Consider the following 16,132-nt stretch of genomic DNA (forward strand, 5'->3'; position numbering starts at 1 on the left):
ATAAAGGGAGGCGCTGGTATATGCTATAACCCGGAGGAAGCTTGAGAACACTGTGCTAAGCCCAGGAAGCCAGGACCCGCCCCAAAACACACATATGATATGATTCCATTTGCATGAAATGTCTATGACAGGCAAATCCGCAGAAACAGAAAGAAGACGAGTGGCCGCCTGGGGTGGAGACTGGGAAGCTGGGTGACAGCAAAAGAGTAATGGTGACAGTGGTGATGGCTGAACAGCTCCTGGAACAGGACACACCACCACTCAATTTTACACTTTAAATGCGGGAATGGTGGTGTACGTGACTTATGTTATGTGTGCATCTCAGGAAAGATGAAACGTTTTGAAAAGGTGACGCAGCTTCCACCAGGTTCTCTTGGAGGCCAGCCACCAGGCTGTGAGGAAGCCACGTCAGGAGCCCTCATGTAAGCATCACAACTAACAGCCCTGGAGGGGGCCCAGCCAACAGCCTGCAGGAGCTGCTGGACGTGTGACTCAGCCTCTGGCTTCAGCCTCAGGCTTCAGGACTTTCCAGGGAAGCCTTGAGATGTCTCTCTCTTTTTTTTTTTTCAGCCAAAAGAAGTATCAGCCTGCCTAGGTTAGTACCACCCATCTGTCATGGCCCATTCCTTTCCTGAAATCTCACGGATGTTCCCTAACTTTGGTAGAAAGTTTCCAGTTTTTGGGGGTTTTTTTGTTTTTTTGTTTGTTTGTTTGTTTTTTTGCCATGTCTTGGGCGCTCTCTCAGCATATGGAGATTCCCAGGCTAGGGGTTGGATCGGAGCTGTAGCCACCGGCCTACATCAGAGCCACAGCAACGCTAGATCCTTAACCCACTGAGCAAGACCAGGGATGAACCCGCAACCTCATGGTTCCTAGTCGGATTCGTTAACCACTGCGCCACGACGGGAACTCCCAAAGTTTCCAGTTTTAAGAATCAGGGAGTTTCCATTGTGGTGCAGCAGAAACAAATCCAACAGGTGTCAATGAGGATTCGGGTTCCATCCCTGGCCCCGATCAGTGGGTTAAGGATCCGGCGTTGCCGTGAGCTGTGAATGAGGCTCAGATCCCGAGGTGCTGTGGCTGTGGTGTAGGCCAGTATATATAGCTCTGATTCAACCCCTAGCCTGGGAACCTCCATATAAAAAGGGAAAAAAAAAAAAAAAAAAAAGGAAAGAAAGACAAGAAAAAGAGAATCAAAAGGCCACATAATGGAAAAAAATAAAAATCACTAAAAAAAAAAAAAAGAAAAAAGAATCAAAGGGCCTGGGTTCAGTCCCAATACTTACAAGCAATAAAAGTGCCAACCAAGAATTACTTGTTCTGGGTTTTATTTTTATTTCTCATCCCAGAAGTGGGAATAAGAATACGTATGAGACAAGATAACCAAGACGTTCCTGGTGGCCTAGCAGTATTGTCACTGCTGTGGGAACACCTGGCCTGGGAAGTTGTGCATGCTGCAGGCAGGGCCAAACTCTCCCTCCTCACCTGCATACCTGCATTCGCCCCTTCTGCTCCCAGGTGTTTCTACAAAACCCGCAGGCAGCAGGGTCTGCAGCCCACCATCTGCATGTCGTCGGCACTATTCTCGTGCACGACAGAACTTTCCCTCCCGGTGCAGCAGGAAACTCATTAATTCTTCATGGGCAAACCACTTGTGTTTATTGAGCAGAAAATGTTCCAACCAAGTTCAAGCTCGGCCTGAAAGGAACCTCATTTTATCTCATTAAAATTACATTTTTATTTGGTCTTGCATAGCGAAAAAGAAAAACAGGCTTCTCCTGAAGCCACTTGTAAAGAATAAGTGGCAACTAACATACCTACCTCATGTCAGATAAGACAGTCTTTCTTTAAAAAATATATTCACCAATAAACTTTCCAACTAATTTTCCTGCTTGAAAACACTACAGTCATTCACTGAGCCCGACTCACTCCTGAGGAAAAGCAGAGCCACGTGGCACAGTCCGCTTCCAGCTCCGCACCCTGGAAACGCCCTTGCACGAGCGCACAAGGAGACGGGCGGCACTTGCCTAGTTCTCCAAAGGAAAAGAGGTGAGGAAGGATCCAGATGCCCACTGCCACTGAATACTGAGTAAACACAGAGAACACAGGCGTAGACTGACCACCACCCACGAGGGGCAGGAGGAGGCTGCAGCCACAGGCCCCCCGGGGCGGGGGGGGAGCTCAGGAACACCTCGGGGACGGCTCACTCGCCCAGTAGGACATCACTTCTCAAAGGTGTTTCAAACGCAAAGTGATAGATACCACGTGCCATTTTCGGACACACACACCAGGGTACAAGGACGCAGCCACACGCTGTGAGGAAGCCCACAGCAGCCACGTGGAGGCAAAAATAAATAAGTAAGTAAGTAAATAGAATCCGAGTGCGTGCCCGGCCAGGAGAATGCAGAATTCATTGCTGTGAAGGACTGGGGGGGGGGGGCGCTGGTGCAGGAAAGGACCCCACCGCATCGACTGCGCCTGCGGGGTGCTCCACGGCCCCGCACGCATCCGTCCGCCCTGTGAAGGTCTAAACTGCGTTCTAGATGTTTCAGCAGACAGCTCTTGGAGGGACATGCTTGCAGACACAGCCACCAGAGCGCCAGCCCCCGGAGGGCCGGAGGGTCAGGGCGCAGCACAGCGGCGCTGGGCGGAGGCACAGTTCTTTAAGTCAAGTCCCCACCCACCCCTCTCCCCACACCCTGCACCGAAGTCTTTCCAAAAGAAAGCGCGACGTCACCAGCCGCCAGGGCAACCAAGTCAGAATCACAACTAGATGCCACTTCCCAGCCAGGAGCTTGGCAACAATGCACAGCTCGTGTGTGCTGGCGAGATGCTGAGAAACGGAAACCCTCACGCCCTGCGGACCGGAGTGAAAGTGGGCGCAGCCGCTGTGCACACAGCGGGGCAGGTCTTCGCAGGGTCCATCGCTCCCCACAGACCCTGCGGTTCCACTCCCAGGTACAGACCCAAGGGAGACGGGACCACGTCGGCGCAAAAGCTTGTGCGGTATTGTGCACGGCAGCCACAGCGCGGGAAGTCCAAACGCCATCAACTGATGAACGGACACGTCGGCGGGGCCTGTCCGTGCGACGGAGCATGAACGACCAGGGCCCGGAAAGGGATGGTCCAGCGGGGGGGGCTGAGCAGGCAAAAGAGCCCGTCACAAAGGACCACACATCACACAGTCTGTGCCGTGAAACATCCAGAAGAGGCAAATCTACGGAAACCAAGGTACCTTGGTGGTTGCCCGGGCCTGGGGAGGAATGCACGGGGAGCCACTACTGGTGCGTACTGGGTTCCTCGGGTGGCGACAAAACCTTCTAGAGCGACTGTGCTGGTGGTCGTGCCACGGGGTGAATACACTCCCAACACTGACCCCCGCGCGCGTTAAATGGTGCTATGCATGCGGCGGAGGTGGGGGGGGGAGGCTCAGGGTGCAAAGGCACGCACTCATCCCGCACCAAGCGCCCAGGTGACCAACGTCCCTCACTAAGCCGTCAACAGGTCCAAGTCCACGAGCCCCGCCCCGAAGAACCAGAGTCTGCACTGCCGCCGCCACAGAGCAAAACACTTCCGTGTGTGTGGCATGAAAGTGACGGAAATCTTATCACCCCCCAAACTAAGAACGTTAAACTTAAAAAGGACTAATTTGCTACCAGCAGGCAACAGCGGGGACCACAAGCAGTGTCCTCTGGGTCTCATCTGTATAAATCCCGGTGACCACACAGCCGGCAGCCAGGAAGGGCCCTCAGAGGCAAGGAGGAAGGAGTGAGAACAAGAGCCTCGGGTTCCAAGCCTGTCATGCAACCGAGGCCCCTGCCGGGGAGGGCTGGCTCCAGGCCAAGGTCAGCACAGGACAGGGCAGGGCAGGACGGACGGAGGACCCCACAGAGGACCCCACTCAGAAATGCCTCCCATGGGTACCCCGAGTTCTCATGAACGTGCCCTCTTCTGCACGAGGCACAGAGAGCCACCCTAGAATGCCCCCACTGGTAAGGGGAACAAAGCCAACAGACAGAGTCATGGTTAAGACCAGAAGCTTTGGAGGGAGCGGGGGCACTCCTAGGGGCGGGGTCCCAGAGGAGAACAGGCTGGAGACGCTGGCAGACGCAGGACTGCCCCAAGAAGGAGCTGGGTCCCTGGGACCGACACCTTCTCGGCAGGATTCTGTCCAGGCTGCCTTGACCACGGGGGTCAGGGACGTTTTTAAAAGCTCAGACTCACAGACTGTCCGAAGGCTGCTTGTGTCTTCGCGGCGCTGAGGCATGGTCCCCAGAGAGCATCACGCATCAGTGACATCTCAGCTGGTCACAGACGCCCTGGATGTCCCTCCACTGTCACTCACACACACGGGGTGTGTCTGCCCGAGGCCCGACGCCGGGGCTACAGACACATGGCAGGGAGCTGGTGACAGCCGGCCCCAGGGTTGCCCTCGCCAAGGTGGACAGGCGCAGGGTCCAGGGAAGCCCTGAGGCAGGAGAAGGGAGGCGACGCAAGCAGAGGAAACAGGGCCACGTGGAGCAGGCAGGAGTGAGGGAGCCCAAGGCCCCGGGGTTCTGGTTCAGACCAGGTGACTCTCTCCTGTGCATCCCGGCCAACTTCCTTCTGCTCTGAACTTGGGCCCCGGTGCCAAGGCCTGGCTTTGAACAAAACTGCGGGGACAACATCCCAATAGCCTTTTTTTTTTTAATCAGATGTTAGAGAGCAATGGGTGAAAACAGTAACGGGCAGAGAGTGAGAGGAAACAAAGGTACAGGGAATAAATCCAAGCTGCAGTGTCCTAAGCATCATAAAATAAATGAAAAATTATACGACCACATTTACGATGAAAGGCCTCCCTGCACTTGAGACAGAGGAAGCAAACAGGCAAATCACGGCGTCAACTCGGTTTATAGCTCGTCAACCTCCCTCTCCGAGCACAGTCATTACTCAATGTCTCCTTCGGGCTCAATAGTAGTTTTCTGAAATATGAACTAAATTAGTGACTGATTTACCACTGCACTCATTCCAACACACAGTGATGCTCCCCAGATTTATAAAATGTGCTCAGAAGGGCTAAGTTTTCCAAGGAAATTAACTCTAGAGGACCTCAGAGGAAAATGGAGGAAACGCTGTTATTACAACAGCAGACAGTTCCACCGCCCTCCCTCTGCCCACGCACGATCTGAAACTCCCCTCTGCCCACAGAGGCGGCTGTGGACACGTGTAGCCCCACAGGACCCAGACCTGAGGGGCTCCAGACTGCCCCACCATCCGCACCCAGCCTACACCACCCCGCAGGGATCTCGCCCTGTCCCAGAAGCTCTCAGTTATCTACCCTCCCCCGCCAGGCCACCAGCTCCCTGCGAAAGAGAGTGAATTTCATCTCCTGCCACACTCCCCGCAGCCCCAGAGCCGGCAGAGATGGGCAATTACTGAGCCAGTCAGCAAGCTGCTTCAAGGATGCTCTCCAAGCAGGTCTTAGAAATAAGGATGGGAGTGTCCTCTGTGGCGCAGTGGGTTAAGGATCTGACTGCAGCGGCTTGCCTTGCTGCAGAGGCACAGGTTCAATCCCCAGCCCAGCACAATGGGTTAAAGGATCCAGGGTTGCCACAGCTGCAGCTCAGATTCAGTTCCTGGCCCGGGAATCTCCATATGCTGCGAGTGTGGCCATTGAAAGAAAAAGGGGCGGGGGGGGAAGGATGTTTATGATAAACTTTTTCCCTTACGTGACCTCAGAGAGAACAGGGGTGGTTCCCAGAGGCGGGGCAGGGAGCAAAATGAGGGAAGGGTCGAAAGGTACAGACTCGGGTTAGGCGGGTTAGGCCACAAACAGGTCTGGGGAGGCACAGGACCACCGGGCGGCATTCGTGAAAGTTGCTGGGGGGGGAATCTTCCACGTTGCCATCACAACAAAGCTGGTAACGGCTGGCAGCGGATGTCAACCAGCCGTACTGCGATCATTCCGTGAGCGCAAAAGCAGGCTGAACCGATGCTGCCATCTGAAACGCCTCCGATGCTACACGCCGATGACATCTCGGTAAAAAAGCAGAACGGGAATAAGGGGAAAGTCCTTTGGGGCGCACACAGAGAGACCCGTCTCCTTCCCTCTCCCCGCTCCTGACGGGATCCCCCACCTCTCCTGCCCATGCGCCTGCAGGGCCCCCTCTGCACTCTCCCTGGTTTCCTGACAGCCCGTCTGGATGCCCTCAGAGCGAGGCCCCCTCGCCCGTCCTCCAAGCCGCCTTCTTCCCAGTTTATGGAGCTGGCGCTCTCCTGTCCGGCTCCAGTGAGCGCTTCTCAAACAGCTGCCCGCCCTTGGCCCCAGACTCGCCACTGTCACACAAACCAGCTCTGCACCCCCGCCCCACCCCACCCCCCCGCCATGCCTCACACCCCCTGGCAGCACCCTGCCTCTGGACGGGGCACAGAGCAGGAACGACAGGACACCCTCTTCCTGGCTCTCCCTGGGCCAGCAGTGACACCTGAAACCCACCTGCTGTTCCCAGCACCCCTCTCCTCCTGACCCACCATCCCCGCCTTCCGTGACTTAACCTCCAAGAACAGGGATCCCAAAACCCAAGAGCACCCCCGTGCCTCCTCCCTGAAGCCCCCCCACATTCAAGGGGCCTCCCCGTTCACCCAGGGCCTCCCAAACCTCTGCCACGTCTATGCCCACCCCTCCGCCAACCCCACAGGGAGAAGCGTTAACTCCCAGCTGCCCCAGCTCAATGTCTGCCTAGTCTGCGTGCTGCCCTCAGGGGACAACTCAGATGTCCCGAGCTGGGGAGGGGACCCATGGGGGAGGGACCCACCCCGGCACAGCGCTGGTGGTAGGGGGGACTCCCCTGTCCCTCCAGGGCACAGAGGCAGGGAGCACACAGGATTCACTCCTGGGCCCCCAGGGCCCATGGGCACACAGAAGGCACCCCCCATATGTGGGGATACATTCAGTGCCACCTTGGTTACTATGCAAATACCAGAGTGACTGAGCATTTAAGTTTGAAAGAGTTAATTAAGTTCCAGCAGAGAGAGCAGGTGCCCTGTAAGCCCATGTACCTCTAAGAGCCTCAGAAGAGCCCGGGCCGCCACCAGCCCTGCCCGGTCAGGGCGACTTACAGTCATGTGCTTGTTAAGACATAAAATGCTATCTGGGCTCCAGTGGCTGATTTCAGGAAATTAGCCTGAGATAGAGACTGGTTCTCAAGAACTCAAAACGGGGTGCAGGAGACGTCAGCCCCCGTCTGACCGAGACGAACCCGCAGCTCTAGCCATGCACCCCAGGCCGGTGGCGGTCCAGCAAGGCGATCCCAGCCCAGGACACGGGCAGCAGCCCTGAATATGGTGGGGCCAGGACGGCTCACTGCCCCCTCTCTTCCCCTTAAATTCTCAGAGAAGCAAGGCCAGACCCCCTTCTGCCTCCCACGCAACCGGCTGGCCTCAGGTGACAAGAAGCAGGTATGTTGCTCCAGAGGCTGCCTCCTGCCCCAGGGGACCCCGCCCCTCTGCAAGCCCTGTCCCCTGCCCACCTCTCCAGGCACATGCCCACGCCGAGGGCTCTAGGCTGAGCATCAGGGGCCCTTCTGGAAGACGGGATCTCGCCGCGTGTGGCCTCCGAGCCAGCACGAGGTCTGCTATTTCCAAGGCTCACGGAAACCTCCAGCGACAGAAGGTTCATTTCCAACCCTGCAGCCAGTGTGCGCGGATGCGAGGAGAGCGGCAGCAGGTACACCTGAGAAAGGGGTCTCGCCCGCATTCAAAGCCAGCTGCTCGGGGGTGAGGGCTGCCCGGGGCCTGCAGCGGGCTCCCTGCCCAGCGGAGTTAGCGGCACCCGCAGAAGCTGCAGCCAGAACGCCCCTGGTCCCGGTCAGAGGACCCACCACTGCTCTAAGCGACCGAGCTGTGTGCGCCTTGTCACCTTCAGCACCCCAGCTGGGGTTTCCATGGTAACCCCAAAAAAGAGGAAAGAGCCCCAGACGAGGAGCCAAGGACAGGACACTCAGAACGAAAGTCCCCTGGAACACGGGGCCCAGAAATGGGAAGCATCCAGCCGCCCATTCCCTCTGGGCCCCGCCCTCTGCTCTCCTCTGCAGAGCAGACAGAAGGCACGTCTGCGTGACCCTAGAAGACAGTGCCCTCTTGTCCTGGAGAGCCCGGGCAGAGAGGCCACTTCCCGGCCCCGGCCAGGCCCGGCCAGGCCCGGCCACCGGCGCAGCCGTGCTCCACCAGGTCTGCAAGGGACCAAACAGCTGCCCTGTGTCAGGAGGCCAGCAGGAGGGCAGGGCTCGGTGAGCAGCCACTGGTGTGAGGGGCACTCCAAGGCCAGGCCACCTCCCCCCACCATCACCCCCTCGGCTTCACCTCCCCTCTGGACACAGAACCAGCTCCCACCCGGGGATGAAACTGGCAGCCGCTCTCCCTGGACCACGCGGGACAAAGGGCCTGGCGGTCCGGGTCCGTCGTGTCTGCGCTCCCAGGGCTGAGCGCCGTGCCAGCCCCTGCATTCAGCCCAGGCCCTCAGAGGCGGGGGGCCTGCAGGGCCAGTCCTGGCACTGCACGGATAAGGCCAGGGGTGGCTGGAAGACAGGGCCAGCTGGAGGGGGTGAGGGCGGATATCACTCCCTGGCCCCAGGTCACCCCTTCCCAGCTGCACGCAGGCCAGGCTAGGCCCTTCCAGAAGGAACAGGAAAAGAGACACGTGGGCTCCCGGCTCATTCTTTCTCATTCTTTTCGTTCCACCACGACCTCTGACCTCGCCTTTGGGATACTTAGTGGAGTGAAAAACTTCCTCCAGCTCTCCTCTTTAAAAATGTTTAAAAACGAAGAACAAATCCAGAGTTTTCTTGTGGCACAGTAGGTTATGGATCCAGCGTTGTCATTGCAGCAGCCAGAGTCACTGCTTTGGCACAGGTTCCATCCCTGGCCTGGGAATTTCCACATGCCATGCGGGTGTAGCCAAAAAAAACAACCAAAAAAAAAAATCATCAAGAATTTATTTTTTTTAATTTTTTTCTTTGCAGGGCCACACCCATGGCATGTGGAAGTTCCTGGCCAGGAACTGAATTGGAGCTGCAGCCTCCAGCCTATACCACAGCCACAGCAATGCCAGATCAAGCTGCATCTGTGACCTACACCAGAGCTCACAGCCACGCCAGATCCTTAACCCACTGAGCAAGTCCGGGGATCAAACCCCCGTCCTCACAGAGATTCTATTGGGTTCTTAACCTGCCGAGCCATAATGGGAACTCCAAGGATTTACTTTTTAAAAATCACTCTTGTCCTCACCTAAAATTAACCCGAAAGGGTCTACATTAGACGACCACATAAGAGGGGAAAAGATGGTTTCACTCTTATTTTTTCAAAGTGTTTCCAGACAAACTAGAAGGCATTTAATAACATGAAACGTGACCACTGAACAAGTCAAGTGACCTGCGTGCCGAGCAAACCTCACCCACGGTGCCCCCATGGTGCTCATCAGAGCAAGACCAACCCACTCCCATGAAAGACAGAGTCGCTGGCAGAGCAGAGTCCTGGGTGCCTGGCAACACGGGAAAGCAGGAATAAACGGACACTCAATCCAAACAGCCACTTCAAATGCACAAGCAGGGAAACAACCGGGTTTACAAACACTAGGTGAGCAAGACCGGGTGGGACAGCAGCTCAGAACTTCTGAGGCTCCCGGACCCAAGAGGACAGGCGACACAGGAAGAGCCCCCCCAGCCCGGCCCCAGGCCCTCAGGACTAAACGCACCTTGCAGAGCTCACAGTGAGGGCCCAGGCCGCCCGTGAAGACTGACTAGCGCCTGCCACACTCAGGGGCGGACCCTCCCCATCCGACACCCCCGCACGCGTCCCTGGCCTCCAGGGTTTGTGTGGCTGCGGCAACACGGGACCACAAGCTTCGTGCCTTAAACACCCACCGCAGGACCTAAAATCCCTGCGGGTCAGAAGGCTGGCACAGGTCTCCCCAGGCTACAGGTGAGGGGTCGGCCCACTGCATTCGTTCTGGAGGCGATTCTGGGGAAAACCCACTTCCTGCTCGTCGGGTTGTTGGCAGAATTCAGTTTCTAGTGGTTGGAGGACTGAGGCCCAGCCTTCCAGCTGGCCATAAGCAGAGGCTGTCCCAGCTCCCAGAGGCCTCCCCACACCCTGACCTGGGGCCCTGCTTCCATCTTCCAAGCCAGCAACTGCAGACCCGATGGGGTCCCCTCTGTGCAATCGCTGACACTCTTGGGAGCTGCTGTGATTACACGGGGCCCACCACGTGACCCAGTGCAGCCTCTCATTCTCAAGGGCAGCTGACGAGCAAGCTCCATTCCACGTGCAACCCGAATCCCCCTCCGCCGTGTAGCAGGACGCCTCACCTGCTGTGGGATGGGGACGCAGACATGGGGTAGGGACATGACCTGCCTACCACCCCTCACCCCTCAGGACAGAACCCCAGTGGGCTCCTCGACCCCCAACACCCCGCCTCAGTGACCCCTGAACCCACACGCCCTGGTCCCCAGCTCCCCCCTCCCCTCACTCTCCTTCAGGGAGCACGGGGCTCTCTCACGGCTCTGGGGACCAAGACCCCAACTCCTCCCCGGGGCCTGGAAACCCCACTCACCCCCTCCTCGCCTCCCCCTTGGGTCTCCCAGCAGAGTGTCTCCCCACCCGAGTGCTCTGGCCCCGAGCCGCACCTCCATGCGGCCAGCGGGCCCCTGGTCCTCGGAGGGTCTGGGCCATTCTACCAGGCAGTGCCCCGCTGCTCTGGCCAGGCTGGCTCTGCACCCCGTGTTCACCACCTCCCTCAGCAGAGGACCCCGAGGGACCAGGACATCCAAAGTGCTCCTGACATTTTCTGAGTGAGTTACGCCCCGACACGCCTCTCCGGCAGCCGACACCGACGGTGGCCTGTGCGGGTGACAGCTTGGCTGACTGTCTCACTTGCTCCGGGCCTCCTCGCAGCTCTGACAGCCGTAAGCTGCAAGCTGTGTGCTCCCGCTCTGCCCCAAGCACCCCTGGCCTCGCCTTCTTCAATCCAGGCCTTCGGTGCCGCCAGCCCCCTTGCAAACGTCACCCTCACAGGCCCCGGCCGGCGCTTGCCGGCCGTCAGCAGAGCGCACCGCCAGGCCGAGCCGCGATGCGGCAGCGGGCACCGGCCCGCGGGGAACGGCGCCTGGGCTCTCACCCGCGGTGCACGATCCACCTGGGCGTTCCGGGTCCAGAGTGGCAAGCACGCCAAGTGCCCCTGCGGAATGCGACAGCCCCGTGGGAGCCAAGCGGGAACAGGCCCCAGGCAGCAGGAGGCTGCGCCTTTCTGAGGCTCACCGCCCACTTCCTGAGTCCCGTCAAGCCACCGCCAGCCCTCAGCTGGGGGTTCCCAAGGCCTCACGGCTGGTCGCCCAGCTTCAGCCCTCTCGGCCCCCATCGACCGAGCGGACGGCAGCCACAGCGATCCTGGGAAGCCAAGGGCAGGCCGTGCCGCCTCCGCCCTGATCCTCCAAAGGCTCCTGCTTCTCCCAGAAAAAGACGGAAAGTCCAGGTCTTTACGCCCGCCCCTCTCGGGCCTCGCTCCATGCCTCTCCTCTCAGTGACAGTCCTGCCAGCCCCTGCTGCTTCTCCTCAAACGCACCAGCACCGCTCTGGACCAGGGCTTTGGCAGGTGCTCGCCCCTCTGCCTGGACCGCTTCCCCAGCCAGCCAGGGGCCTGTTCCCTCACCCGCTGCCGTCGTGCTCAAAGGCCCCCCGCTCTGTGAGGGCTCACCAGGCCACCTCACCACCGCGAGACCCTCCCCACGACACCTGTCCCCGAAATACCCATCCGGCTTCCCTGCTTTGTTCTGATGGCAGTCCCACCTTCTGACAGCCAGCCCCACGTTTAACTTGGTTATCCGCAGCCCCTCCCACGCCGCTGTCGGCTCCCTGAGAGCACAGGGTGTCTCTATTCCGTTCACTGATGCATCTCCAGCACCCGCGACAGTTACCACCATATACCGTGGGTTAAACAAATATTTGCTGAGTAATCAAACCCTCAAAACCAGTCCCAGAGACCCCCCTCATTCTCATCAAAGAGCACAGGGTTACGCCAGCAAATATCCTCCTGCAGGACCCAGCCGCTTCGGCCAAGGCAGCTCCCCCGGGTCACCAGCACAGAAACTGATCACCACAGGGGCAGCGTGCCCGGCGATGGTCAGAGAGAGAGCAACAGAAAACCACGGCTAAAACCCAGACCCCCCCCCACCCCACCCCACCCCCGCCCTGGTCAGACGTGGTTCCCCCATATCACACGCCCCGTCTCCTCCAGAAAGGAAGTTTCTAAGAAAGCATCGGTCAAATGCACAGCCTGAGGTCCAGAATGTGCACAGAACACCTTCCAGCAAGACGACCTCCCGCACAGTGTGAGACCTGGGCCAAAGCATGGTGCTCTCCGGGTTAATCCAGAAAGCAGTTTGGATCAACCGCCACTTACTCATACTGAGTCTGCAGTAACCACGCCCCTCAACACGCAGAGCTCACTGTCCGGCCACGAACACAAGCACATTCCAACCACACTGGGCGTGACGCCTAAAAGGGTACCTTCGCCCAGACTGCATGAAAGCAGGCAAGGCTTTACGAGCAGGTGCCCTGGGGGTGAGAAAAGCCAGGCAAAGGGGAGGGAGGCAGGAACACTCCCATCAGCCTCGAGAGCACCAACCGACAAAGGCCTCGCACAGACAGCAAGGAACCTCCACGTCCACCAGCCCAAAGCACGGAGGGCGGGGACAGGGCTAAAGACCTCAGCGGGCTCGGGTTATAAACGGCCTCAGACACCACACAAAAACACACCTGCTGCTCAGCACGGCACTCCGGGAAAACAACCAAGGGGCTTTCAACCAAGCCGACCTCAGTGCGTGCGGCCCGGAAGGCCCAGCATGTGTTTTGCAAACTCTAAACACCAGGGAGACAGAGCACTCTCAGATCACCAAGAACGGGGCCGGCATGTAGTCAACGCTGGATGAGCATCCGCCACTACTGCCGTACGGAATTACTCACTGCAGAGGATTGTGCTGCACACACGAGCCCTTAACAGCTCGAGATTCGGGGGTGGGTGTCTTCTTCTTCCTTTGAGTTCTCTGGGTTGAAGCCCACACTCAAAAACAGTTAAACAGGGGGTTCCCTGGTGGCTCAGCGGGTTGTCACTGATGGGTGTGGATTCAGTCCCTGGGCCTGGAACTTCCACGGATCACAGGGGTGGCCAACAAAAAAAAAGTTACAGCAATCCCAGGTGCCCCCTGAAAGAGCTGGCACAGGGAGATTTCTGCCAGTGCTGTGCTTGGGTAGGTGAAGACCAGGTATGCGGCCGGGGGTCACCACAAGAAGGCCATATCCACTGACAGTGACCGGGCACACCCCTGCCGTCCTCCCATCGCCAGAAATAACAGCACTGCTGGAGGCGGGGCCAGGGGAAGCCAGGGGCACCCCGCAGCTGTGCAGGCCTCTCCAGAGGAGCCAACCTCTCCTCCTTGCCCTGCCCTTGGCAGTGACCGCCTCCAGAGGTTCTCAAGATGCCACTCCAACTCTGGAACTACAACAGCAGCTGCCCTCACGGCTGCCTGAGGCGCAGCATAACAAAACCAAAGGTGACGTTCCCATCATGGCTAAGCGATAACAAACCCAACTAGTATCCGTGAGGACTCAGGTTCAATCCCCGGCCTCGCTCAGTGGGTTAAGGATCTGGCATTGCCGTGAGCTGTGGTGTGGGTTGCAGATGAGGCTCAGATCCCATGTTGCTGTGGCTGTGATGCAGGCCAGCAGCTGTAGCTCCGATTCGACTCCTAGCCTGGGAACTTCCATATGCCACAGGTGTGGCCCTAAAAGCAAAAAAAATTAAAAAATAAAAAATAAAACCAAAAGAAAAAGGAAGTCTATTTGGGTAATGCAGGATCGCACAGAAGAAAGCCGACGACAGTATTAATTTCCTGTGGCTGTTATGACGCAGTACCACAAACTTAGCAGCTTACGACAACAGAAATGTATCCTGTCTCAGGGCTGGAGGCTGGAAGTCCAAAGTCACAGTGAGGGCAGGGCCATGCTCCCTGTGCTGCCTTGAGGAAAGAATCCTGCCTCGAAGCCACTTTTGCTGGTTGCCAGGAATCCCCGGCACTCCTCGGTTTGTCAATGCACTCTCCAATCTGTCTCCGCCTCCGCGTGCCATCCTCCCAGTCTCTGTCCGTCTGTGCACAAATGTCCCCCGTCTCATAAGGACACCAGTCGGTGGACCAAGGCTCCCTCTATCCAACTGCCTCCCTTCTCACTTTAACTTGATTCTATCTGCAAAACCTTTTTTCCACATAAGGTCACATTCACAGCTTCCGGAAACCTGAAAGTTATGGGGGGGAACCCAATACAAATATCCAAGAGACACAGCCAACGATGCAAACATTTATTCACCATTATAACTACACACAGGACCTCAATTCTCCTATCTCAGTTAGCGGTTAGGAACTAGAGTTTATTTAGACTGAGGAGGACCCAAAATCTCAAGACCTGAAAGTAACACAGAAAAGCTCTACTTTCACACGGCTCCTTCTCCCTGGAGTCTACGGTCTGGACCATGTGTGGCCATAGCTACCAGGATCTCTAGTTTTCTGCCATTCCAGGATTTTCACACCATCCTGGACCCTAACATTGGTTTTGATGAAACCCCTTAACTGTTCTCCTCAATCAAACATAATGCTATAGAGTAAAATAGGGTCTCTGGCCAACTTTAGTGACCCCCCCCCAATTCTTCTGGCCAATTACTCCCACTAACTCCCAGACCACTCTGAAAAGTAAACATTTCTCACCGGACACAGTGAATTCTAAAATCTCCAATTCGATCACTCCAGCAAGTGCTTATTATGCAACACTTAGGAATAAACTCGTGCTTATGAATGACTCTACCTGGAATTAAGACCACAATGCTTAATTTCAGTATCTCAGACTTTAGTTTGCAAAGAGAACAGTGTTTGGAAACCACGATGTTTGTTTATCTCTGGTCTGTTTTCACCAGCCGCTGGTTTTATCCTAGGTATTTTCCACCTAGTATCTCCATGCTTCCCAGGGCCCTGGCTGGGCTGGGTGACACATCAATCAGAGGAGAACTTTGGAGCTGTACAGCTTCCAGGGTGCACCCCGGTCACTGCAGGCACTTAATTAAAAAAAAAAAAAAATTAACTTGCTTCCTGCTGCTGACTCAAGACAGGATTTGATTTTGAGGCCAGAAAGTGGGAACGTGGAAATTCACAGGGAGCCTCAAGCGCTCTCCCTGGCCCAAGGCAAAAGCGGCCCCCACAGGAGAGCAGAGATGGCCAATCAAGTGGGTCCAAACCACGCCCCCTGCAGAAACCGAGCTCGTGGCAGGCGCAGCCAGCCTCGGCCACTTTCCTCACTCCACCAAACTCCTCGCGGCTCCAGCGCAGTCAGCTCCTTTCGGCTTCCCCAGGGAGCCGAGGAGTTTCGCAGAGCAGCGCCTGCCACCCTCGGGACAAAGCTGCCGGCAGCTCCTTCTCCTCCCTTCTGGCCTCGCCGCTACGGGCAGCCACTGCCACCTCCCAGACCCCACGCTCCGATCCCCAGGTCCCCCCACTCCCCGAGCAGTCCCCTCAGAGCCCAGGTCACCCCTCCCCAGACCCCGACTCCGCCCGCAGCCCAGCGGGCAGGAGAGCCCACCTGACCTCTGACCCCTAACCCAGACCCAGCTCCCCGTCACACCCACCTGCCCGGGACCTTGCTGTTGCTGCGCTTCCAAAACTGCTTCCTGGTCCCGTCGCTGGCCATGGCCCCTCTTCATCCCTCAGGCTCGCGGCCCCGACACCCCGAGTGTAGCCAGCCTGCACCGGCGGCCCCTTCCTGAAGCCCCGCTGGTCGCTCAGCCGTCCCGGGATTCCCGAGCTTAGAGCCAAGAGACGCTTCCGCCTCCCTCCGGAAGTTGTGCCTCCGCGAGCCCGGAAGTCCCGCCTCCGTCTCAGGCGCGCGTGACGCAAGCGCGGGCGCCTGACGTCACTATAGGGCGCCGCGGTGGAAGCGCAGCGGGTTGGGTAGTTGCTCCGCGGGCGGGTTTATTATTGAGCCCGGCGTCCCGCCCGCGGTACTTCTTGTCCAGACCGTTGAGCTACGATTCTGAAGGCAGGGCGACGCGGAGACCGAA

The 16,132-nt window shown here is 57.7% G+C and overlaps 1 protein-coding gene across 1 annotated transcript in view; it reads right to left on the reverse strand.

Moving 5' to 3' along the window:
- Positions 1-15,926, reverse strand: part of TBC1D22A (TBC1 domain family member 22A) — a 258,394-nt gene extending 242,468 nt beyond the window's left edge. The window contains 1 exon segment of the mRNA XM_021091361.1: positions 15,701-15,926. Within this exon segment, the coding sequence (XP_020947020.1) occupies positions 15,701-15,762 (62 nt within the window). The 5' untranslated portion in view covers positions 15,763-15,926.

Source organism: Sus scrofa, chromosome 5, assembly GCF_000003025.6.
Source record: "Sus scrofa isolate TJ Tabasco breed Duroc chromosome 5, Sscrofa11.1, whole genome shotgun sequence".
In the NCBI taxonomy this organism is placed as follows: domain Eukaryota; kingdom Metazoa; phylum Chordata; class Mammalia; order Artiodactyla; family Suidae; genus Sus; species Sus scrofa.